The 26,290-nt window shown below is 42.1% G+C and overlaps 1 protein-coding gene across 5 annotated transcripts; it reads left to right on the top strand.

The window, feature by feature from the left end:
• Nucleotides 1–78: 78 nt before the first annotated feature.
• Nucleotides 79–25,972, top strand: sfxn5a (sideroflexin 5a). Of its 5 annotated transcripts, none has more exons than XM_005453362.4 (14): nucleotides 79–246; nucleotides 3,279–3,347; nucleotides 4,387–4,464; nucleotides 5,198–5,224; nucleotides 11,905–11,959; nucleotides 12,468–12,493; nucleotides 12,630–12,683; nucleotides 13,232–13,288; nucleotides 13,409–13,474; nucleotides 14,816–14,906; nucleotides 18,627–18,742; nucleotides 18,979–19,064; nucleotides 21,619–21,714; nucleotides 22,931–23,048. In XM_005453362.4, the coding sequence occupies exons 1-13, from the start codon at nucleotides 199–201 to the stop codon at nucleotides 21,698–21,700; spliced, it is 855 nt and encodes a 284-aa protein (XP_005453419.1). In that variant the 5' UTR covers nucleotides 79–198; the 3' UTR covers nucleotides 21,701–21,714; nucleotides 22,931–23,048. The 5 variants fall into 5 exon arrangements, with proteins under 5 accessions (XP_005453419.1, XP_003447815.1, XP_025756865.1 ...); XM_003447767.5 differs by lacking the exon at nucleotides 21,619–21,714 and adding an exon at nucleotides 25,007–25,972 and having other exon boundaries at nucleotides 81–246; XM_025901080.1 differs by lacking the exons at nucleotides 79–246; nucleotides 12,468–12,493; nucleotides 21,619–21,714 and adding exons at nucleotides 373–556; nucleotides 6,178–6,241; nucleotides 25,007–25,972.
• The last annotated feature ends 318 nt before the right edge of the window (nucleotides 25,973–26,290 follow it).

Below are 26,290 nucleotides of genomic sequence, written 5' to 3'. Positions count from 1 at the left end.
CACCCTGTAAGGGGGTTAAAGCCACATCCTGTCAGAGCGAAGCAGACCGGAAAAACTACATTTCCAACAATGCAACCTGGCCAGCTGACTGTTGAACGGCAGTCCCACAGCTGTAAGAGTTAGTTGGAGGGTGAGAAAGAAATAAACAACATTTAATAATCTCAGAGAAGAAGAGGGCTGGCGGTGATTTGAAGCAGCATGTCTGAATATCCGCCCTTCCAGTATGGCAAGTCTCGTTTCGACCAGGTACTTGCAGTTTTTATCTGATCATAAACAGATACACTTGTAACAAAATATACTTTTTGGACATAATTTGCGTGTCAAACAGACCACACCCACTCACCGTGTCAGCGTGTTTATGCGTGTGTGTGGTTACATGCGGTGTCCCGCAGGCAGATTCTTAAACCCATAGCAGGATCATTATATCATATCATATCTTATTGCGCTTTTGAAATGAAAGTCATACCATAACTTTAGGTGAAACCTTGTGACTTTTAAAGCTGTATCCCAAAGGCTGTAGGTGTATTTGGGCAGTGAACGCATCACAAGAGCAAAGGTAAACTTGTAAAAATCTGTAATATACAGCTAGGTCCATAAATGTTTGGACAGCGACGCAGTTTTTTGTTGTTTAGCCTCTTGACTTAAAATCAAGATGTGATTAAGGTCAAGGCTTCCAGCTTCTATTTAAAGGGTTTAAAAAACATAACTGTTCAGTGGTTGGTGTCAATCATTGTACAGGTGAAACCAAGATGAATTTGTACTACAGTGTGCAGGGAGGGAAAAGTATGGAGAAGGAGATAAACATGCCTCATTATCTGTCAAACAGGGTGGAGGCAATGTTATGGCATGGTCTTGTATGCTTGCCAGAGGAACCGGGTCACTAGTGTTTACTGATGATATGACTGCTGATAAAAGTAGCAGGATGAAATGTGAAGTGTACAGGGATATACTCTGTGCTCCCATTCAGCTCAAATGCTGCAAAACTGATCAGAAAGCGATTTACAGTGCAGAAAATCATTGAAAGCAGCAAGTCAGAGACACTGAATAATTTTCAATGATCGAGTCAGTCACCTTATCTCAACCCAGCAGAGCATGCTTTTCACTTATTGAAGATAAAACTGACGACAGAGAGACCCACAGTGGCTGCAGGTAAGGCCTGGGAGATCATCTCAAGGGAGGAAACGCAGCATTTGTTAATGGCCGTGGATTCTAGACTTCAGACAGTCACTGACTGCAAAGGATTTTCATCCAAGTATTAAAAACAGTCATTTTATTTCAAATTATGTTGATCCAACAAGCTTTTAGCTTCTTAAAAATATCTGTAATTGTTAAATAGTTCCTTGATTGCTTGATTTAAAATCCACTGTGGAGGCACACAGAGCTAAAACTGCAAAATACTGTGTCGTTGTTCAAATGCTTTTTGACCCTCACCGTATGTGCGAACAGAAAATATACAGGTCAGCTGTTATCATACAGGTACCCCACGAGATATGTTTTTATTCCATCTTATTTTAGTCTTTTATATTTCAACCCTAGTGCCCTCCTAAAGCGAATACGCACAATCCTGCACCTTCGAGGCTCTTTCAGAGAAATGTTTATTACTTTATCAGTTTGAACTGTACGACCTTCTTTTGGTGTCTTTTTATATGCCTCATTTAGATAAATGAGATAAATGTCATAAACAGCTCTCTATATGGGGTATAGCGGTTCAGCACCACAAGCCACATGTAACAAAAACCATCGCCCAGGTGAATCAGTAAAGTTTTAACAGAAAATGAAGATTTATTGTGTGAACCTAATACACTTTTTAGTCTGCTATAAATATACATTTACAGCAATATATGGTATTTTTAGACACTAAAATATTGAGTCAGTAAAAATTAAAAAGAAGAACATAAGATATAAGATGTATACACTCACCAGCCTCTTTATTAGGTACACCTGTCCAACTGCTTGTCAACACAAATATGTGATTAGCCCACATGCATTTTGGCATGTAGGCATGGTCTCTGTGCTCATAAACTAATTTTCAGAATGAGGACGAACGGTGATTTGAGTGCCAGGTGAGCTGGTCTGAGTATTTTAGAAAGTACTGGTTTGCTGGGAATTTTCTGTAGGGTTTATGAGAATGGCTTGAAAAAGACCAAAGCCTAATATAAGCTCTAATTTCTGTGCTTTCATAGTTTTTTAACCATCACTGAGGTGATTTGCATTTCTTAACTCCAACTCTATTGGTCTAAGTTGGGGAGGTTTAACCTTCTGTAATGGCTAGGCGTTTTAAGTCTCCATCTGTACTCCGGTATAACGGTACGGCATGAACTGTGGAAAAATTGAATTTCCAGCATTCCCCTTTTTGATCCTGTGAAATTATTATATGGAGATATTTTTTTGAATTTTCTTTTATAAAAACTGTTAAGTTTACTCCATTGAAAGTGGAATTTCAGCCGAAGCTGAAATGTGGAAACCAACTCAAAAGGCTGCGTCTTCATAAATTAGGATCTGATACAACATAATGATAAGATTAAGCCCCTGTTACCCTTACAGTAAAGCTGAGACAAGTCCCCTCTATTACACTCGAGTATCGACTCGTAAACTGGTCAAACTGGAGTGGCACTGGTGAGTAATTGAATGTACCAGATTTAACAACTTTTCCCCCGTGCCATGTTTGTACAAACCATCCATATGTTCAGGAAGTCACGAGGCACAGCAGTGAGTCAGATACCAGATTTTCGTCCAAATTAGCAGTTAGTGTAATTAAACTCCAGTTAGGGAGGGATAGGAGGCTTTCGAGGCTGCGTGGCGCGCTGCTGATTCCCCTAAATTATTCCTTATGCTCGGTTATGAATAAATGCTCGAAAGGTATTTCTGGCACCCTCATTATTAGAATTAATTGCAAAACGGTGTGAGTAGTTTCGGGTGTGCAAAAGATGCAGATAGGAAACAGTTTGTCTCTGGCATTAATGAGGAGGCTCCACCTGGCGTGTTTAAACAGCTGGCGAGCGGTAATATTGCTGTTTACTGGGCGACAGCTGGAATCTCCATGGCTCTTGATTCATAATCATGATTTGGCTGCATATATTTGATCAACAATTTATATGCAGACTGGGTGGAAAGTTGGACTTTCTGAACTTATACATTCCAGATCAGGATTTTTTTTCACTGATTATATATTTAAAGTTCCATCTGCAGTTTAATGTTTGGTCTTTAAATAAAAAACAATATTGCTAACAATTGCTTTGTATATGAATGAATGAATGTGCATTTCGTTTGTCTCTCAGAACACGTTTTTTGGCCGGTTCAGGCACTTCTTGGACGTGATTGACCCCAGCACGCTCTTTGTGACAGAGGTAAACAAACCTTTGGATTTGTTACATGGATCACATGCATCCTATGGGGGCTGCTTATTACCCAAGTTAGCCACAGTATCACAATATCTGCATACAATTGATATTAAACTCCATCAGATGATCTGTGATGGTGATCTCTAGAGAAGTCAGGTTTTATATAACCGCAGTGGTTTCCTAGCTGGGCTATAAACTTGTGGGCTTCAACATTAGCCAACATTTACTGAAGGAGGTGGTGGAGAAAAGGAAGAAAACCTCAAAGGTTTTCTTAAAATGAAGGATTCTCAGCTACTGCCAGCAAATGTGCCACCTTTGGGTTACAGGATATTCTCTGTAAATGTTAGGCTGCTCTGCTCATTGCAACATTTCCACAGTTCTTGGTTGTGTTGTAGTAATTTTGCTCATGGAGCCATCACAGCTCTAGTGCTCTGGGTAATGAAGCTGTTAGTGGGTTCTTTGGTGACACTAATAGCTGCAGTACCTCCCGGGATGTGATGAGGTGTGGACATATGGGGCTGCTGGGAGGGGTGGAAAGTGCATATGCTTAGACACTCACCCACACACACACACTGATACACATGACACCTTGCTGGGCCAGGCATCGCCTCAACTTGCCCCTAATGCAGACAGTGGAACAGGGACAGCCCTGATTTGCCTTCGGTCGCACGCACACATGACCTCCTGTGCATACAGTAAAAAAAAAAGTGCACGGCTAACACTGACACGCACAATTACAGAAACGTGAACACACATATACACACAGATGGCGAGCTCATTAGAACAAATTGGTCCTCATGACCTTGTATTTTCCTCCATATTAGACAATGATCACACCACAGTAAGCTCCTCATTACCTTTTAAGGAACTCATTTGTCACATGAAAATCAGCACGGAAGTTTTAGTAAAACATAATTATCCCACATTGAGGCCTAGACTTAAATAGCAGGAGGGCAAATACACATCTAAGCTGACATAGACCTTCAGGCGAGAGTGGCCAGACTTGGTTTCACATTTTATTGACTTTCATGTTCCGTCACATCAGAAACGGCTGCGGGAGTGCGTCGAGCTGCTTGACCATTTCAAGCAAGGAACTCTGCCTCTGGGAGTGACGGATGCTCAGGTAAATATGCGTCAGCTTGAGTTGAAAACTCACATCAACGTGAGTTTGTGAGAATTCAGCATCTGAAAGACGCTGCAAACCTTTCTGAAAAGCCTCTTCTATGCAATCTGACATGTGTCTTCTGCCCTTGAGTGGATTATCTGTGCACTGCAGGCACTAACAGGCCTTTGAATGCTAAATCAAAAATAGCTGCTTTAATGTATGTGCCAGGGAAATATTTATGGTATGAACAAGGTTTATATTGTTGCAACATTTTAATAATTAGTTTTTATTTACACTGTTGAAGCAACTTATTCGTTATTTGTTGTACAGTAATTTCTCTGTGAATATACTTAACCTTCTATTTTATCTAAGGAGGTATTTACAATCAATATTTTTAATTTTTTTAAACGTTCAATTGAAATATTTAAATTTGAAATATCTGTTCTTTTCATGTCTTTTCATCTGCTCTTGCGATAGCTGATGTTCTACAAAAAATTTTAATTGTGAAAATAAACCAAATTTAGTCATTTCAATTCATTTAATTTGAACAATATTATTAACCGTGCGGTCCTGTTAATAATTGCAAAATAAAATAATTGAAATTGTATCATTTTTTAATGTAATTTTTTATTTAATTTTCTTTTACATATTACATTTGTAAACCATATTGTACTTTACAGACAAACTATCCCCGTTAAACACAGAAGCATTGAAAGACTTTCTACTTTTTCTTATTTATTTTATTTTACAGCTTTGGCAAGCCCAGAAAATAAAGCAGGTAAGATTTCTCTGTTTTTGCTTACTTTGTCTATTAAGAGAAGCTGATGAAATACGATCCATCTCTATATCATGTCATTATTGAGTGAAACACTCCAAAAAAAGTAACGTCATTTGAAGCGGGTAAGGTTTGACTGGTGTTACGTGCTTATACTGCAAATATACCGAAGAGTGTACAAAAACAACATTAAAAAAGGCTTCCATGTTGAAGTAACTACATTAAAATTAGACACTGAAGCAGGCGAGCGGTTTTACCTCCAGTGCTAATTAGCTGGAAGTGCCAGCTCTGCAAGACGGCTGACAGTCGTTGAACTACAGGTGCAGCCGGTTAAAGTGGGAGAAAATTATTTAAAGTTTTGATATCTATTTGCAAACTGCCAACGTCCAACACTGCCAGAGATTTATATATTTGATATTTATGCCTCACCTAAATAAAACCTAATTAATGTAATGAATTGATGAATTATTTAATGGATGTATTTTTAAGTGCAATGTCAGCACTGTGAAATTAGTGTTGTACTTTGTTTGGTATTTCTTTGATTTAGATGCTGTTTAAATCTTATGACTTCCCCCCATCCACCTTAGTTATTTGAAATGTGCATTTTCATTGGAAAATTAAAAATTAAAAGCCGTCACATCTCAGTTTTTGTTCATATTGAACTCGACACTAAAATGTGTATTTAAGGATCTAATCAAACGCTCTAAATACAGATGAACCAAAAGTGTCCTCTCATCTTTAGAACTAATTTTCAAAACCACATATGGGATGCAGTGGACTTTATGTTAAAGTATGTATCTTGTCGACATAAACTTGTCTTTAGTTCAGGTTTAATGTGTGTATACAGGGCTGGTAAGACAAATCTTAAGTAAGTAACTCGTCTTTTATCATTATGGTTGCTATTGCTTCCATAGGATATGCGGTTCAGTCTACATAAACTATTTCACACTCTGCAGGAATGAAACCAAATCCGGCTCAAACTGGGCTCCATGTGAACACTGAAGGCTGGCTTACGTCCAGGTTTGTTTTTGTATGAGAACGTGCAACAGTTGGTGCTCTTGCAGGGTTTCAGGGTTGTCAACTGACAAAACTCACCAAAAATGACCTATCCTTCAGCATGGTGCTTTCCTTATTTATGTACTTGTACTATGTACTAAGGTTTATACTCTTTGCTGAGTGTCAAAGACGGAAAACTCTTTCTGTAGTTTGTTAGATCATTGTAGTTTAAACTAGTCTCCAGATTTTTCTTACTGCATCCCAAGTTCATTCAAGACTAAGAGGAAACTCTATATTCAGCCATCATAGTGGTATATCTATCACATGTACTTATGTGGTCTTTTACAAGTCGAAGCTTGGTGCCATGAGCCTGAGGAAGCAGTGTAATCGCTTTCGTTCTTTTCCAATCTGCAGATTTGATCACTGTTAAGGCAGTGGGGGAAAGACACATCCATCTGTCTTATCTGCTTTGTAACAGTGGGAATAACAAACTGACGGGATAATGTCTCGTGTCCTTGCTTGAAAATTTGAGTAGAATTGACAAAAAAACATCACACAATCCATTTAAAACCATTTAACTAACTTTAGAAAACCCATTTGTCCAGAAAAACGTGCCATAATTCTTTTTGTCTGCTTCTGTCTCTTTATGTCATCCAAGATTCACTCAGTGACACTGGAATCACGGCTCTATGGTGGCCTCACTGTCAGGGCTCTGTGTGTGGGCAGGCGGAGAGGAGGATCCAAACGCAGGACTCTGACACTGAATTGTAACTTAAAACCTCAGCTTTATTGCTGGCATGAAAACAAAACATAAACTGAGCAAAGGTACTGAAATACTGAATACTGAAATACTGAATACTGAATACTGAAATACTGAAACACTGACACAGAAACACACAGGCAACATCTGAGGGTACGACGCGACACCGGGCATGGGAAAACACAGGGCTTATATACACACGGTGGTAATGAGGGAATCCGCAACAGGAGGGAGACACAGCTGGGGAGGATCAGGGCTAACGAGACGGGGAACCAAGCTGCACACACTAACATAAGACAAAGACCTTCACAATAAAACAGGAACATGAAACACTACTCAAAGACACGAACTCAGAGTGACAGACAGAAAATGACACATGGAACTGAACTATAAGTGAAACCACAATTCCTAAAACACGAAAACAGAAACATGAAACTCCAATAATAATAATCATCACCATCATCGCCACCACCAACACAAGCACTACAAGAGAATAAGAAAACAATCCATAATGCAAAATTAAACCAAAATATAATAAACTCAAAATACTGGGTCCGACGGACCCAGAACCGTGACAGTACCCCGTTATTCCCTCTAAGGGCTGGCTCCCGACAGCCCTAAACAAAAAAGCACAACAAAGCACCAGGCCAGGGCGGGTGGAGGGGGCCCAGGATGGAGGGACAGAAACCAAACAAAAAACAAGGAGCACAAGAGTTCAAAAACACAGGAAAGCACATCAAAACCAAAACAAAACCAGAGCTCAACAAGAGTCCATGAGAAGCTCAGGGGGTCGACCCGGACGTCGGCCATACAGAAGCCAAAACAGGTCAGGGGGCCGGCCATGCACACAGCAACGGCGGCGACGGGCAAACAGTTCTGGAGGCCGACCGTGCACACGGCAGCGGCGGCGACGGGCAAACAGTTCTGGAGGCCGACCGTGCACACGGCAGCGGCGACGAACCATGTCCGGAGGTCGTCCTCGACGGCCATGATGCAACCTTAGAGGCCTGGAAAGCGGCCGGCAGAGGCGAGGCGGAACAGGACGAGCGGGGTCCCATGGCGGTGTGGCAACCGCAGGGCCAGACGATGGTGGAGCAGAACCCGGGCCAGGCGTGGACGAAGGCGGAGCAGAGGCCGGGCCGGGCGTGGACGAAGGCGGAGCAGAGGCCGGGCCGGGCGTGGACGAAGGCGGAGCAGAGGCCGGGCCGGGCGTGGACGAAGGCGGAGCAGAGGCCGGGCCGGGCGTGGACGAAGGCGGAGCAGAGGCCGGGCCGGGCGTGGACGAAGGCGGAGCAGAGGCCGGGCCGGGCGTGGACGAAGACGGAGCAGAAGCAGGCGTAGCAGAAGCAGAGGCTGAAGCTGGACCAGGCGTAGCAGAAGCAGAGGCTGAAGCTGGACCAGGCGTAGGCGGAGCGGCTGCGGAACCTGAGGGCAGCGAGACGGCTGCGGAACCTGAGGGCAGCGAGACGGCTGCGGAACCTGAGGGCAGCGAGACGGCTGCGGAACCTGAGGGCAGCGAGACGGCTGCGGAACCTGAGGGCAGCGAGACGGCTGCGGAACCTGAGGGCAGCGAGACGGCTGCGGAACCTGAGGGCAGCGAGACGGCTGCGGAACCTGAGGGCAGCGAGACGGCTGCGGAACCTGAGGGCAGCGAGACGGCTGCGGAACCTGAGGGCAGCGAGACGGCTGCGGAACCTGAGGGCAGCGAGACGGCTGCGGAACCTGAGGGCAGCGAGACGGCTGCGGAACCTGAGGGCAGCGAGACGGCTGCGGAACCTGAGGGCAGCGAGACGGCTGCGGAACCTGAGGGCAGCGAGACGGCTGCGGCAGTGGATGGAGATGCGGCTGCAGGCGGCGATGATGATGATGCGGCTGCAGGCGGCGATGATGATGATGCGGCTGCAGGCGGCGATGATGATGATGCGGCTGCAGGCGGCGATGATGATGATGCGGCTGCAGGCGGCGATGATGATGATGCGGCTGCAGGCGGCGATGATGATGATGTGGGTGGCGGCTGAACAGCCCTCCCTGGACTGCCAGCAGATGGGAGGATGTGCTGTCTGGGTCCTCCAGGACCCTCAGCTAAAGAGGTGTGGTACTGGGTGGGCTCCTCGGACCCACCAGCAGACGTGACATAAGGCTGGACGGGCGACTCGGGCCCTCCAGCTGACGACACTTGAAGCTGGGCGGGCGACTCCGGCCCTCCAGCTGACGACACTTGAAGCTGGACGGGCTCCTCGGGCCCCCCAGCTGACGAGACATGAGGCTGGACGGGCTCCTCGGGCCCTCCAGCTGGAGCAGATGCAGGGCCAGAGGCAATTGGGACCCCTGGCTGAGGGTGTAGATGAGTGGCTGACCGAGCAGTTGACAAAGCTAATGATTCCTCCACTAACTGAGCTACTGACTGGGTTATGGACTGTAACAGAGTTTGTAGTAAGTCTGATTTTGGAAATGACTGAGCTATGGGTGGCGAAGCTGAATGTGGTGGAGGTGGAGACCGAGCTACGGGTGACTGAATTTGAGATGAAAACGGTGTCGGAGGTGGAGACCGAGCTACAGGTGGCTGCTGAGCAGGGAACACTGGACACTGAGCTACAGGTGGCTGCTGAGCAGGGAACACTGGACACTGAGCTACAGGTGGCTGCTGAGCAGGGAACACTGGACACTGAGCTACAGGTGGCTGCTGAGCAGGGAACACTGGACACTGAGCTACAGGTGGCTGCTGAGCAGGGAACACCGGACACTGAGCTACAGGTGGCTGCTGAGCAGGGAACACTGGACACTGAGCTACAGGTGGCTGCTGATCAGCTAGCTGAGCTGAAGGTGTGGAAATGAAAGCTACACCAGTCCGTACTACAGGAGAGAATGTAAGTGTGGTTGGGTGATGATGGTGAGGGTTGCATTTCTTCTTTAAGGGCGGATCAAACGATTTGGCGATAAACCTTGGCAAAAAATGCTGATGTTGTTGAGAGCACCAAGTGGCGAGGGCCTCCAGGAGAACAACTGAATCCTTTTTCCCTGGGCCGCCCATGCCAAACAGTTCGAAATTTAGCCTCGCTCTTAGAGCTGTTATTATGTGTTTGAGTCCATTTATGTGCGGAAAACTGATAGTCGAGGCAGTGGACGACAAAAAATTATCAAAAAATACTACCTCCAACAGCCTCTTCTCGGGGCTCGCTGCATGGGCTATCCTCCAACAGTAATCCCATAGGTGCGCGAGATTCTCTCCCTTGGAGGCAAAATGTGAGTCCGCTGGATCCATACTGGTCGCGTCGTTCTGTCAGGGCTCTGTGTGTGGGCAGGCGGAGAGGAGGATCCAAACGCAGGACTCTGACACTGAATTGTAACTTAAAACCTCAGCTTTATTGCTGGCATGAAAACAAAACATAAACTGAGCAAAGGTACTGAAATACTGAATACTGAAATACTGAATACTGAATACTGAAATACTGAAACACTGACACAGAAACACACAGGCAACATCTGAGGGTACGACGCGACACCGGGCATGGGAAAACACAGGGCTTATATACACACGGTGGTAATGAGGGAATCCGCAACAGGAGGGAGACACAGCTGGGGAGGATCAGGGCTAACGAGACGGGGAACCAAGCTGCACACACTAACATAAGACAAAGACCTTCACAATAAAACAGGAACATGAAACACTACTCAAAGACACGAACTCAGAGTGACAGACAGAAAATGACACATGGAACTGAACTATAAGTGAAACCACAATTCCTAAAACACGAAAACAGAAACATGAAACTCCAATAATAATAATCATCACCATCATCGCCACCACCAACACAAGCACTACAAGAGAATAAGAAAACAATCCATAATGCAAAATTAAACCAAAATATAATAAACTCAAAATACTGGGTCCGACGGACCCAGAACCGTGACACTCACCTAATGTTGCCGGTCATTCTTGCGGTTCTTTATCACTTTGATGGTGTTCTTGAGCTTTTGTTGTAGAATGAATCTGAAACTGATCAAATGCTTTCTTGTGTGGTAGATGAGAAGGTAAACCTTGAAAATGCCCCGTACCTAAGTCTAGTTGAATAGACTGCTGTTAAAATTTGCGCCCTGTTTCGGCTGAGTCTATTAAGCCTTTGGATGGAGCTGCAACCAGTTCATACATTCAGCTGACAGTGTGTGCAGACAGTCCGCAGGATAAATTTCATTCACTAGACATCACTTAACTGTCCATGAAAGCTGCCTGGTTCAACTTTACTTTGTGTTTTAACATAAAGTTGGTAGCATGCTAACATGCTAAAAATGGCTTGCTACCCAAAACCATAACAGAAATTAGATTTGTTGTACAAATTGTGTTAAGTGTTAGGGTTAGGTTTCTACGGCACCCCACAATTGGTAATGACACTGGTGTGTCGTACTTTCTATGCATCAGCATTGTTATTCCAAGTATTTTACATTAGCATTAGCATGTTTAGCTTCTTAAAGGGAGCTTTTTCTGTGGTGAATACTCTTGGCTTGCTTTAAAGCTTTATCATACTGTAAGTGACAACTCAGTCACTATTTTTGTTATTTGTGAAGATAACAAACAATTTTTGTTGAATTACTTTTCTTTTTAGCAAACATGTCAAACTGTTCCATTTGTCAAAGAAGTAAGGTTATTTTTCAAAACCTCCCCAAGTCCTATTAAGTGTTCCTGAAATATAATGAAATGAGTGATGTAAATAAATAAGTAGATTACCAATAACTGGTTAATCTATTGATTTGAAACCATTTTCTCTGTGGTTTTCATATATGCAAGTTAATATTAAATTTTAAATTTATTAAAATTAAACTTTAGTTATTTTCACAGCAATACTCTCTTTAAAAGTCATATGAACTGACTTAACCCAAATCATTCTGTGCTCATTACTGTCTGATTGTTATCATTATGCACTTATTACAGGCCATCATCCACCCCGACACAGGGGAGAAGATCCTCATGCCTTTTCGGATGTCAGGTAGCGTATCTAAGAGTGGAAACTTTGGGGTGGAGGGAAATCTCGGGGCTTTTAAGTGGTCCAATATGGAGGCGTTCTTCACCTTAGAAACTGTCATGGCTCAACAGGGCTCTTCAGGTTGTCTCAGGCCTGGAAAAGGTCATGCTCAGCTGGGCGCTGATTAAAACCTCTCTGCTGTGGTGACAGAGATCTACTTGGGGTTTGTGAAGAAGCAAATGCTAGCACTTTGGTTCAGTTTGAAAGCACCCTTTTTTGTAGGATGACCGTAGTGGAAGTGAGAACAAAGAAAAGAAGGAAAGGACAGAAGCAATTAACATGTTAGGACCAACATACCACATGAATGTCAGACCAATACGAATTGGTTTCATGATCCAAAGTTAGAAAGAAGAGAACAGTGTTTTTTGAAGGGCTTGGACATTTGTGCACAAAAGAATAGATTTATAGTAAATCTGAGAAAAAGGGTAGAGGCAAAATTGTAAGAGTGGTAATACTGATCATCTTTTACCAGGTTTTATCCCGTTTGGCACACCAGTGGTAAGAGTGGTTTTCATAAACTCTGTTCTTCCACAGCACACACTCATACAGTACCAAATAATAATAGTTTATCAATATAAGGCTCATAGTCCTTGTAAATTTTCCTTTCTTTCTTATATTTCTTATTTTTTTGCAGGTTGTTGGCCTCCTCCTACCTAATCAAACACTTGCATCTACCGTCTTCTGGCAGGTATTTCTTCTGGCGTAGTACAAGTTTGGTTTTCTAAATTACTTCACTTTGTAAAGATGGCACATATGCTGTAGATAGGGCCTCAAGACAAACAACTAATGAGCTAAGTGTTACCTATTTATGTGACAATATATTACCATCCATTATTATAAATCATTATTAATCATGTTTTGCCATGTTAATGATTTTGTTTAGATAAAACTAAGAATGATCAGTTGTAAAGCTGTGGGATTAATGGAAAATGCTTTAAAAAAGCAGGAACAATAATGAATAGAATAAATTAAGAATTAATTATAAGAAATCCGGCTGGTGTGAGACAGAGGCTGCCACTGTTTAAATAATGGAGTCTCTTCTGTCACTGACTCTGCTCGTATGCTTGAGAGAGCCAGTGGCTGAGCCTGTAGGTTAAGATGATAACAGATAGTCAAAAATAAGTTTCTTTTGGCTTATTTTAAATGCACAGGAGAATCACCTTGAATGAAACTTATTATTATTGCAGTTTATTACATCTTACTATACTTTTCACTTTCCTCTCCTTTGTATTGCAGTGGTTGAACCAAAGTCACAATGCCTGTGTTAACTACAGCAACCGCAATGCCTCCAAGGTACTGTACCTGCATGGTATCCCAGCTGGCCCATTACTACACCCATTACAAATGCCTTTTTTTGTTGCTCAGCTAAAGTGCTTTTATAATGTTGTCTCCTCTTGTTTGCTGCCACTTTAGCCAGCTCCAGCTTCCAAGTTCCTGCAGGGATACCTTGGGGCTGTTACCAGTGCAGTGTCCATTGCTGTAAGTCCTAGCAAATCTTGTGTTGACTTGTGTTGACTGATAAAGGAAAAACCAAAAAAAGTAAAGACTTCAACCTTGGCATGAGTGTTGATGTTGGATAGTTTTTCTACCAGAGCAGTGCAACTTCCCTTCTGGCAACAAATGTTTGGAACACCAAAAACCCAACAGCCAGCTGATCCAAGTAACGCAAATGAGAAATCCATGATTTGTTGTCACATTAAAAAAGATTATTTTTACTGCATTGTAAGGACTAGTAAAGACTCGTTAACAACTATTTGGGGGATCTGTGTATGTGCTGTGTGTCTGAAAAAAATCTCTGTTTATATCGGCCGTTATATAGGACTTTGAAAATCGCCAGATAGTGATATCAGTCTCATTCAACACCTAAGGATCCATTAGGTTAACTGATATTTACTGAAACTAGGAACAATGTATAGAAGCAGGTCTTTGTCTACTGCAAATATAACTCCCTTCATTGCCCACAGATGGAAAAAAAAATGTCCAATCAGACTTTTTTTTTTCTTTTGCTGGTTATTTCTTAATTTGTCTGTTACATCCACTAAACGAAGAAACTAGACTAGACACTAAACAAGAAAATCTGGGCTTCTGTGCAGTTTCAGCATGTGGTCTTTCACCGCATTACTTCTTGAGTTAAACACCAAATATACAAAATGGCAAATTTCAAATAAGGTGGATATCAACATAACTATAAAAAAGCAGATTTCATAATACCCCAATCACTTGAACCTCTCTTCTTACCTCTATGTCATCACAGAATAAAATGTCATAGGGGCGTAATACCCGTTCACACACCTGCCTGACACAACCCTTAGTGTGGACAAGGAGCTCCAACCAAGCCAATTACTGGTCCTGCTGGGTGTTCATCCGGCTGATGCCCTCAGGCTTGACAATGGCAGCAAGCACAGAAAGAAATTGCGGGGTGTCTGGAGTTTGGTACGACATCCCTGGAGGGGGGCAGGCGCGCTCCAATTAAACGTCCGCTCTGGTGACAACCCCTCGCAGGGCTAGAGGGAGCGGGAGGATGAAGTGGTGTGGTGGTGTGTTATTTGAGCGCATATAGCCTTTTGAATGCACCAATCTGAAACGTTAAAACACTGCAAAGTTACGTTCATCAAATGTTTAAACACATTGCCCAAAATTTTAGTCCACTTTCTCCCAGTGATCCTTTTTCTGATGCTTTTATGTCTGAGCCTGGTGGTGGCTGTTCTCGTGCTCTTCTCATCCCCTTTGAAAGAAAGAGCTCTGAATTCCAAATTTTCTGTGTTGGCTTTTCAAACACACAGTGTCTGATCATATCATCTGTGTCTCGTACATCTCCAGGTTGGGTTAAACGTTTTAATCCAGAGAGCGAGCCGCTTCAGCCCAACCACCAGGCTTTTGGTGCAGAGGTTCATCCCCTTCCCAGCAGTGGGTAAGTTAAATAAAAATGTAAAAAGTCAAGCGAGCTTCTCATGGGATAGAGAGGGGTTAAGCCTAGGACTTTATTATGATGGACATTTAAAGTAAATTAAAGGTCATAGCTTAGATATTTTCTAGTAATACTAATAATAAAAACAATTGGGGATTTTATAGAAAAAAATGAAACGCCTTTGGCTAACAGCTCTGCAATAATTGCTATTAAAAGGTATATTTAAAAAAACGCACACACAAGCTGATTGTTTTCTTTTCCTTGCTCTTGATATATCATGCCTTTTTATTTGAGCTGTTTTGTGATCACAATAATTCCCTGTATGAAAGCTAAATAGAGCGATTTTTGTTTCACGCTGCTCCCCTCCGTCCGCTCTCCTCTCTGCAGGCTTACCGTCGTGTTGAGAGCCGGCTTTGTGTGTGCAGCCACAAAGCTGATTTTCATGCCACTCTCCCGCAAACACAATCACACCCAGGGGTATAGACCCGTGTCCCAGAATGCCCCGGGCTGCTGGCTCATAATTAAATTGTTTGCCTGCCCCCCCACCCCTCCACCCCCCCTTTCCTTACCATGGCGGTTCTTCTAATTAAATCAACAGGTTTCTACAGCGCAGCCTTTGCCTGGTAATTGGCTGCTTGTTAGAACTCTGCTGCCGCAAACAAATTGGATAATTACCCTTAAAGTGGCGTCTATGTCAAGGCCTCATTTACCTGATTTCTGTTTGTTCATTGTTGTTCCTGTTGTTGTTTTGCTAGGCCAATATAAGAGGTAATTAAAATGGCTAATTGAAGCGAACGAAAGCAAAAGGCCGTTTGAATTTTCGCCCATTTGATTTTGTTTGCTTACTTAAGGCTAGATTTATTTGTAATAACCTAATCAAGCAGCGGCCTGTCATTCAATTAGATTATGAAGACCTTAACTGGAGGGAAAGCCACGCTGGCAGAAATTTAGGGGGTTAATTATTTGTTGTCTTATTTGTCATTATTTGTGATATTTAGAAAGTAATTATGTACGAAAAAAATTCTTGGATGTATTTCTGTGAGTGTACCACTAGTTATGAGATGATGATTAAAATGTACACAAATGTAATTATTTTAAATAATTACAAATGACAGGCAGATATTTCAACATTAAGCTGTGCAGATTTTGCATTTATCAATTTAATTTAGTAATTACTTTAATGCTTTTATTTATGTATTTAAGAGTTTCTACTTAACTGTAGTGTTTGTTCGTGTTTGTTCCTCGCCAAAATCCTGTCTGTCCCTTTTTATTATTAATTGGTCTGGATAAAAAAAAATCCCTTATAGGTAAAAAGAGTTATTTGCTCAGTCAATTGAATTCCCCTCACAAAGCGACCCGCCAGCCCTGCGGCCCTTAGTAAAGATAACTCTGAACGCTGTTGTCTTAAATTAAAAAGGCTCGGGGCAGCACCACTAAACTCTCTAAAATGAGTTTGTCTTATTCCTATTAGAGTCAAGAAGAAAGGTTAATCTATATTAACATACATTTGTGTTCATTTTAGCTTTCGTGAATAATCAGAGGGGAGCAACGCTGCTGTTTGTCAACCTGCCAGCCTTCGTGATTCTGTTTTCTGTGATCTGACTGGTGTGTGTGTGTGTGTGTGTGTGTCAGAGTCTCGCAGAGGCACGGCTTCAGTTTTCTGAACGCTGACACAAGTGACATGGCAATAATGTTCTTCATTTGAGGAGTGAGAAGAGTAAACAGGAGTTCGGTGTCTTCCACAGGGACACTCAGCGGTGGTAATTGGCAGTTTGGAGTTTTCATAACAATATCAGTTCAGTGTGTTAGCTTCTTTTAGAAGAGATGATTTTCCATACAGGAGGGAACAAGGGCAAAAGCGATTTCTTAAGCTGTGGTGTTTTCTGACCCAATTGCATATCCTGATGTGTTAAAATGGACTGTAGATCAATGAGGCTGCTCATCTAACATTATTATGTAACCAAAAATTTGCAAATAACATGCAGTTGTAGATGTTTAATGTAAATATGTAAAAATATATGATTTAGCTGTATTATAGGTCTAGTACCAACCCTTGAGTTAATGTAGGTAATAGGTTACTTCATTTGAAAGAATAGTCTTGTGCAAGTCTTGAGCCACACTTCATTTCTTTATATCTTTTAAAAGCGGTCTTGAGTAATAGGTGATTACCAGAGAGTCAACAACTTGGCCTATTGCAGCATGGCGTGCAGTGTGTCTTTAAAAAATCTGAGGAAACTGTGGCAGGCCTAAAAAAATCTACAGCTGATTAACAGTATCTGAACATTCTGTCCTTAAGAAATAGGAAAAAATCCAGCAAAGGGTTCACACAGCGCCTGAGTGATACAGCCAACCCTCAGCTGATCCATGTGTCAGTGAAAGAAGGGTGGCTGTCATTGTTCTTATGGAAAGTAAACAAATAGAAAAGGCTGAAGTATGCCAAACTGAACAAGAACTGGACTGAAAATTGGTGGCAACAGGTTTTATGGAGTGATGAAGCCAATTTTTAAGTCTGATTCAAGTCATTGTCAGTGTGGACGGAGGAGATCGAGAGAAAAGTACAACAGTGAGTGTCTGTAGCCATCTGTAAAGCACGGCGGAGGCTCTGTCATGCTTTGGAGCTACATCTCAGTCAGTGGTGCTAGTGCCTAAGAGAGTTCAGCCTGTGTTGGAGAATAAATGAGGTCACACCAAATACTGACTGTTAAATCTCATTAGAATTGTACAAACTCTGTTTTTGCCCAATATACTGTATTTCTGTGTATATTTGCACATGTTTGCATATACACACTGCAGCTATTTCCTATTTTTCTAGCAAAAAAGAAACATAAGTGATGACTCAAGCCTTATATGATATAATTTGAAAGAAACATGTACGGTTATTTCAAGTTTCTTTTTTAATCAATCTATCTGTTAAACTATTATTATTTCTTGTTGGCAGTTGAGTGTCCTTGCAGTTTTGCTGCCTTGCTGCCAGTTCTATAGTTAGTTTTATGCTGATTCTTACATTACAACATTTTGGACAAGTGATGATTTTTCACTTCATGATAAAAAGTTAAAGGCTCATCAAAGTTATTGTAGTGCATCAGGGTCTGTAGTAAATTTAATGTCAGTCCAGATTTCTAAATATATTTCACAAGAAAACAAAAGGTCACGCTCATAGAAATCCAAGAGGAAAAGTCAGCGCCAGAGGTTAGTCACTCTGAATTTCATCAAAGTGGTGGACCAGCCATATGACCCACTGACTGATATTACCATCCTTAGAGCCAAGATGCTTCATTATTTTTGAGCAAATATTTAATAATCACAGGACACTGATGTGGCGTTTAGGTCTTGAAAAAGAATATGTGTAACTTCTGAATCCATCCATGCAGTTCAGAACAAACAAAGTTTAGTCCTTCATCCTTATAGGACTTATAAAAGGAAATCAAACCTCCCTTTTCCAGTGGGCGTCTTCATAAAAAAGCTGTTTATCAGTTAGTAGTCTGATTACTTTTAAGCCTGTCAAAACGGAGAGGCTATTTAAAAATTGCTTTTTTAAACAATTGAAACTCTATCTATCTCTATCCATAACATCATGATTTCCTCATTTCAAATCCACTGAGCTGAGTTACAGAGCCAAAATAAAACCCCACCCAATCTGTCAGTGTCTGGAAATATGACAGTATGTTAGTGGCAGTGGGACTTTCCCCTTAGATCTTAAAAAATATTCTTCTGTCTTCACAGCGAGTGCAAATGTCTGCAACGTGGTGCTCATGAGACACTCTGAGCTGTCAGAGGGCATCAGCGTGCTCGACAACAATGGCAACGTGGTGGGGACATCAAAAGTAGCTGCCAGGCATGTATGTCCTCAGCTTTTTAAAATTCAATTATGTAAATTGATCATGTTATTGGTATTGCTGTTTAGCAACATATGCACTATAATGCTTTTAAATGACAAATAATTTAAAGTGTAAATGTTTTGCGTTCACACGTCAGTATTGGTGCATTTAAACACTTAAATGATTGCATTTTTCCCAGATTTAAAGCAAATTTATGTGTATTTTTTAATATTCCTGGTTTATGTTTTCTTATGCAGGCACTCTTGGAGACAGCCCTGACCAGAGTAGTCATGCCCATGCCAATCCTGGTGCTTCCTCCCCTGATCATGTCTGCACTGGAAAAGTAAGAAACACTTCTGCACTTAGTTCAGCCAATGTAACTATCTGTGTTTCCACCTGTTCAGCTGCTGTTTAACACAAGACACCCTGCAGAAGTTCAAATCCAGCATCAGAATTGTTAAGAGAATTGATTCTTGATGGTGCAGAGGCCACTCTGAGTATTTCAGAAACCACTGATCTGCTGCCATTTCAATTCCTGCTACAGCTCTCGGATGGTAGGATCCCACCTGCCTTATATAAATGTTTGGCTGGTGGTGGTGTAATGGTATGTAGGGTGTTTTCCTGACACACTTAGTACCAGTTGAGCGTTGTTTAAAAGCCACAGCCTACACAGCCCAGTATTGTTGATGGCCTTCCCTTTATGACCACAGCAGGATCCAGGATGACCCAAAGCTCAAATCATCTCAGACTGGCTTCTTGAATATGAATGGGATATTTGCATTTCGGACTGCAGCACCTGTGTGATGCTGTCATGTCAACTGGAATGTTTCCAGCGTCTTGTTGAATCTCTGCCATGAAGAATTAAGACTGCTCTGAAGGCAAAACGGGAACCAACCCGATACTAGCAAGGTGCACCTAATAAAGCTATCCTGTGAATGTATCGGTCGACTGAAGGCAGAAAGACGTTGATGCAGTTTAGATGTTTAGATTTTCTGATTCTTTATCGTCTGTCTGAAAGTGTGCTGTTGAGATCCATCGCTTTTCTATCCACAAAAACAGGAGAAGAACCACACTGTTCCTGATCAAATAAAGAATTCCCTGCAATGTCTTTCAAATGAAAATATAATATTCACTTTCAAATGGAGACTGATCTCTTCCTTCCACTTGAAAGTTGACTCTTCTGGCTTTTTATGCTATTAATTTTCTGTAGATTGTGTCTGTTGCAACTGCTGAAGTTGACCTCTGTTGTCTGTACAAGTAGTGAGGTTGTGCTCTGCACTTTAAATGCATCCCTTTATATGCATTTCATTTTGATATGAATAGTTTTTTGTAGTGTTTGCAGCAGGAAAATAACAAATTTAATTAAGTCTTAATGGAGAGAATCACTGTCTTTATCAAACTCCATAAACTATTTTTTAAAGAGGCTAATTATGCTGTTATGGCAGTAATGAAGGAGGTGAAAGTTTCATGAGTTAGAATAATTCAATGATGCAGCTGTCTTCTAATTAAATTACGACAAATTAATTATAAAGCCGTCCAATTTTTGTTCAAGAAAAGAATATTTCCGATTCTCTCGTTATCTGCTCCGCTGTTGTTTAATACTGATTCGATACTGCACATCAGCTGGTTCAGCTTTGTGTGCGATGACAGTAACGGCGCCTTAATGACGAAGGGTGTTTATGCAGATGCCCGTTGATCGATGGCGCGACTGTGCCTGTGGTGCAGCGAGGAATGCAGCCATCTCTGCAGATCCTTGACAGCACTTGTCTAGACCTCTCAGAGTGGGCGGGCTCAGTCGGTGGGGCCGACTGCCCAGGTGTGTTTGGGATTCCTGGCAGCTGAATGACTGAACTGTGAGCGAGAGAGAAAGGAGCGGTGGGGTGAGCGTAGATCTCCGAGGGTTGGCTGCGGCGCTGCTCAGCCATCCTCCACATCAGCTCGCCTTCACTGGCTCTCAATGGAGCGAGAACAAGGGGACGGAGACACGTCCCCGGGCGGCCCCTCGATGATGGATTACACTGCTGAGAACAGATACACGGGGAGTGACTGCAGGTTCTGGCCTTCATGTGCTTCAGTAGCTGTGAGGGGGTGCAGTGAATTCTGGACTTTCATCTGTTTATTTATTTAAGTCCCAGACTACATTAATCTGCAACGGGAATTTCCATTTGGTGTAAGATACCCAGGTTACCTGATTCAGAGTCAGGTTTACTGTTTCAGCGTTTAAATTCTAAGTCAGGTGTAATTTATAACAATTTAATAATATAAATTATAGCATATTTCCTGCAGTAGCAGAAGCGAGACTGTTTAGATAAACATACAATGGTCAAAACTGGCCATGTTAAGGCTCTTTCATATTGAAATATGACACCAAAAATATTGCTAAAAATAGACATGCTCATCGTTATTTTTTCCTTTTTTTGTAACATTTGTGAAAAGTCTGTATTACACAATCCCTCTTGACACATGTTTGCACACTTCTTTCTGCTCTAACTGGCCAACCTGTCAAAATAAATCAAATGATGACTCGGCAGAAGCGAACGAGTGAATAAAAATGAACCGTTTGGCTTTCAAGAATTCATTTTTAATAAATGGGAACACATCTGGGCACATTTTGGGCAATCTCTAGGACACTTGTATAATAAAAATTAACAATATGAAAATGATATCCTAGATTTAGTAATCTAGAAATTGTTTCTATTAGTACATAGCTATGTACAGTTCAACATGTTCCACATTAAAGGGGGAAAAAACTGTTGTAGTTGATTATGAGTTAATTCCTGATGCTTTTATTTGCTTTTTCATGTCATACAAATGCACTTGATTATAAGTAGAAAGACTAACAATATTAAGTTTGATTATAACGCTGTTTTTTGTTTTTTCCCCCCATCATCATCTAGTGCTGTGTTTCACCACAGGTCAGCAGGGGATAGTCTAACAGCCAGTTTGATCTTGGTAACAGGGAGACACAGGTCCATGTAAACAGTTCAACCTGGGTAAGACCTTGACCAAAATATGGCCACTAGCCAGGTTGTAGTCACATCCCGTGAATGCAGTGTTACATTAAATGATATCACCGATTTTGGTTGGTTTCAGGTTTCTCACCTGACCAAAAAAGGTTTTTAAATTTTGCACATGAGCCCGAACCCAAGTTCCTGTCACGTCTCGCGTACCTTGCAACTTTTCTCCCATTGACTTTTTTTTTTGTTAAAAATGCAGTTTTCCACGTGTGTGTATCTGCACGTGTGTGTGTATGCGCGTGCGTGTGTGTGCACGCAGCCTAATTAAACCATGGCAGCCATATGTGTTAATGAGCTCCCTCATTAGGCAGTAGCTCTCCTCGTTAGGGGGAGAGGCGTCGCTAGCGGTGGAGAGACAGAGCGGCTCTTTCTCAAGCTCCTGCTGAGCTTCGCTGTCCCGCTCAGTGAAGAAGGGGATTATCCTAGTGGAGGGTTAGCGAGGAGAGAGAGGAGAAATCATATTTCATTCTTTTGATTTATTAAGTGCCCTTAAAAAATTAACATGCATTTGTTTTCTTTAGCTCATGAGAATACATTTTTGAAACCTTTTGCAAAATGTTAGCAAAAGCTCATGCGGTTCAGTTTTAACTGCATAAATGGTGATTAAAGGCTTGTTTAAGCTAAACATGTGGAACGACTGAGTCTGTAAGTGGACGGCTGATAGTGTGTGTGAAATCAAAATGTTTTGATGTGCTCACCTGCTGATCCACGTGAGTTTTATCAGGTCCTGACAAATGACTTTCTTGCCGGGGTTTATTTAGCTTAACTGCACTGAATTAACTTTGGTGATGAATGTGTGGAAAAGTAGCCTGCCTAGTGCTGCATAGGTCTTGTGCTGACTGGCACCTGAACAGTGGATTCTAGGTTTCATGGGTTGGAGACTCCGTCAATGTCTTGGGGTCTTTGTCGTGTTCCTTTCTTAAGCACATTGGGCAGAGTTGCTGGGACCTTGGCCACAACCTAAAGTTTTCAATAGAAGATTATAAATATAACAAGATCATCCAGCTTTTATTCACCTTTATTTTAATATGTGTGGCTGGTTGGCCCCTATACACTCACAGCATGTTTGTTCACTATATATGCAGCCCAGGCTATGTTGCACTGTGTTGTGTGTGAGAACCTGTTGCTTTTGCACATGGTCTGGGTGTATGGCTGACAACTGACTTGTTTCTTCTTCTCTGTGTCCCGTCAGGCTCCCTCTCCTGCAGAGACAAAAGCGGCTCGTCCTGCCTGTCCACAGTCTCGTGTGTCTCGCTGCTTTCAGCCTGGCTCTGCCGCTTGCCATCAGTTTGTTTCCACAGATGTCGCAGGTACATCATGCCCAATTCTTTTTCTCTTAAGGAGCATACAGTTGGAGACATAATTGTTTGATCCCCTGCTAAATTTGTAAGTTTGCTCAGAAAGAAATGATCTTTATGGTAGTTTTATTTTAATTGAGAGAGACGAACTATCAACCAGAGTCACTTGCTTGTTGCCTTGGGGCTATGTTTTGGGGTCTATCTGATGGAAGATCCATCCATGACCCAATTTTAGTGTTCTCGCCGAGAGAAGGAGGTTCTCAGGCAAGATTTTACGGTACTGAGGAAGTCGTCTTGTAAACTATGCAGAAAAACAGCCCCAAGGCGTAATGTTTCCACCTTGACTGTGGGGATGGTGTTCTTTGTTCATACTCTGCATTTCTCTTCCTCCAAAGATGGAAGGTTGAGTTGATGCCACAGAGCTTGATTTTGATTTGACTTGACCACAGCACTTTCTCCCAAGCCTTCTCTGAATCACTTAGATGCTCACTGGCTTTTCAGTCCATTATAACAGTAGTGTGTTATCAATGGTGTTCTTGGTGACTGTGGTCCCAACTGCCTTCAGATAATCAACAACCTCCTCCTGTTTAGTTTTGGGCTGATCCATCACCGTTCTCATGATCATCCTCATCCTATGAGCCAAGATCTTGCATGGAGCTCCAAACCGAGACTGACTGATGGTCATTTTATATTTCTTCCATTGATATTCTCTCTGCATCAAAATGAAAATACCATAAAAAAGACTGTTCATTTACTTTGAAGTGAGCAAACTTACAAGTTCATCAGGAGATCAAATAATCATTTCCCCCGCTGTAATTTTTCAACATCAAATAAAACAGAACAGACTTAAGCAGGGCTTTACATTGGGTCTTCTAAAATTGCCGATGTGCTGGATGTGTGTTCCAGCATTTGTGTCTAAATTATGAATGTTTGAGTCTCTGCGGTGGCACAGTTTTGTTCTCCTGCCTAATGCTCGGATGCTCATGCTCAGTCCTGAGATTTTGTTGATTGCAAACACAGAGCTGCAAATGTAAAGATACCACGCCTCAGGTTGAATGATGTCGGTGACCAGCGTCTCCTGACCTCTCCAGCATTTCCCATTGAGCTGTGCAGCAGCGCTGTCCTAATGAGGCGCAGCCCTCTGAGACTCAACCTGCTCTGTTATGATCTGCCCAGAGCCACCATTGCCTTTATTCACCGCCACTGATGCCATCCAGGCTAGCGGGCTGAGATCTAACTTTAGCCTTATTGCCTCAGTATGTGTCATTCTACTCATTAAACGGCAATGGCACAATTATGTTTTTCCACTCCATCTCCCTCTCTCTTTGTCTCCTCTCTGCCAAATGACTTGCTGACACAAGCCAACCAGCTCTGGCTTTAAAATGTTTAGGATTTAATTACCACTTGAAATAGCTCAGACAGCCATATGGCAAAAAACTTCAGACATATGTGCCGCCAACAGTCCTGTGAAAAGCTGCCTCCAGTTCCACAGAGGGGCCTGTTTTTTTTTTTCTTCTCACAAGTCCTTTTTGCACTTTCACAAGGATAGCAGATGAAGAAAAAAGGGAAAAAAAAAGATCTCCCCAAAAAGCAACATGAATGCCCCACTCCCTTGGACCCCCCGCCTACTCAATTTGTCCCACTTCCCCATTTCACACCTACCAAGATGTCTGATTAGGATTCTGCCTCCAACTCCAACAGCCATCTGTCTCTGGTTCAAATATTAGGTGATGCAAACCTCAAATTAGACTTTAATCTGGCAAATTGGCTCTTTTTGCACATTAGCAGTAAATACAGAACATTTAAAGCCTTTGAGAATTACAGTCAGTTTCCAGTCTTTATGCAGTGGTTCGTGTCGGTGATATACGGTTGCATATAGAGCACGCACATACTGTATGGAAGCTGTTATTTGTGTTAAATATTTCCATTTGCACTACTGACCTTTTCTGTCTTGCTTCGGTTTCCCACAGATCAGTGTAGATCAGCTGGAGCCAGAGATCACCATGGCAACCGATTGTAAGATTGTGACATACAATAAAGGACTTTGAGTGATCGCTACCAAAACTGAAATGTGAAGAAAGGACGCGCAGCTCGTCGTGGCTCGAGCTGCCCCGACGCTGCCAGGGAATTAATTGTGTCAAATTTGGCTGTTGCTGCAGTGGCTTTAGCACACGTTTGGACAACAACAGCTGATACGAAGAATCAGCAGCAACAGTGATAAGAAAATATGTATCACAACACGAGGAGACAATGCCAAACAAGTGTATTTTGAGGGTAACAGCCCCGTTAGGTTGATTAATTAGGTTAACAAAACCCATAAGCTTGCTTGGTTCCTTGCAGCTTTTTCCACAATGAACAGACCGCTAACCATAGATCAATGTAAAGATGGATGGATTGATAATAGGCAAATTAAAATGTCTGGACAAATAAATGTGTAAACACTGTGAATGAAATGAAGATAAAAATGCTTCTCGCCTTTTTTTTTGTTTTTGACTCTTCAATATGAATCAATACCTTCCTGTGACCCAAGCCGATGTATGTCTGTAAACTAGAAGTATTTCAATCAAAGTGGAAATAAGAAGGCAGCCAAGATCAATCTTTTTGAATCTGAATGATTATTTTTGCTCTTTTGGGGTGCTGTGACTCACGTTCGCAACTACTGATTTATGTATTTTTAAAGTAGCTCTGCTGTGAATTGTGTTTCTCTGGTGTCTGCGCAACAAATATATACACAGCCTGATTGTGTTTGCTTAAGTTTGAGCCAAGTGTTCCCTGTGACCACAGCTTTAAATTCCTCCAGTGAAAGAGTGACACAGTTTCTACCCACAGTGGCAGATAATGAAAAAGTTGCAGTTTTGGTTCAGAGTGAAAGCCAGAACATTATAATTAAGCAAATATTGCAAAAGCATAAATAAATACACATTGTTAACATGTAATTGTGACATTTTGTTTCCACAATGTTTCTTTTATTAGTTTTATAACCAGGGACTTCTCTCTCGCTCTCTCTCTTTGTGTACATATTCATGCTTGATTTATCTAAACATTCTTATTAAGTATTAAGATGGTTTGCTGTGATGTGTGTGATTAGTGTGTTTGCCCAGTTGCTGAGGGAACACAGCACAGTAGACTGCACTCCAGCATAATTCAACAAGAAGCCACATGCAGGATCAGTGGAGGTTGCTGGGTGTGAGTTATGGCACACAACCAGGGTGAGATGAATAAATGGAAACAAAACCCCATTCATAACGATGCAC

The sequence above is a fragment of the Oreochromis niloticus genome, linkage group LG19, assembly GCF_001858045.2.
Source record: "Oreochromis niloticus isolate F11D_XX linkage group LG19, O_niloticus_UMD_NMBU, whole genome shotgun sequence".
NCBI classification, from domain to species: Eukaryota; Metazoa; Chordata; class Actinopteri; order Cichliformes; family Cichlidae; genus Oreochromis; species Oreochromis niloticus.
This window is presented reverse-complemented; position numbering and strand designations above follow the sequence as displayed.

What these genes read in the sequence shown, in the direction of transcription:
- sfxn5a (XM_003447767.5), top strand. Translation starts at nt 199, where the DNA reads ATGTCTGAATATCCGCCCTTCCAGTATGGCAAGTCTCGTTTCGACCAG. An exon ending in ATCATGTCTGCACTGGAAAA is followed by an intron (nt 19,065 to 22,930) that starts GTAAGAAACACT and finishes GTGTCCCGTCAG; the next exon opens with GCTCCCTCTCCTGCAGAGAC. An exon ending in TGTTTCCACAGATGTCGCAG is followed by an intron (nt 23,049 to 25,006) that starts GTACATCATGCC and finishes GGTTTCCCACAG; the next exon opens with ATCAGTGTAGATCAGCTGGA.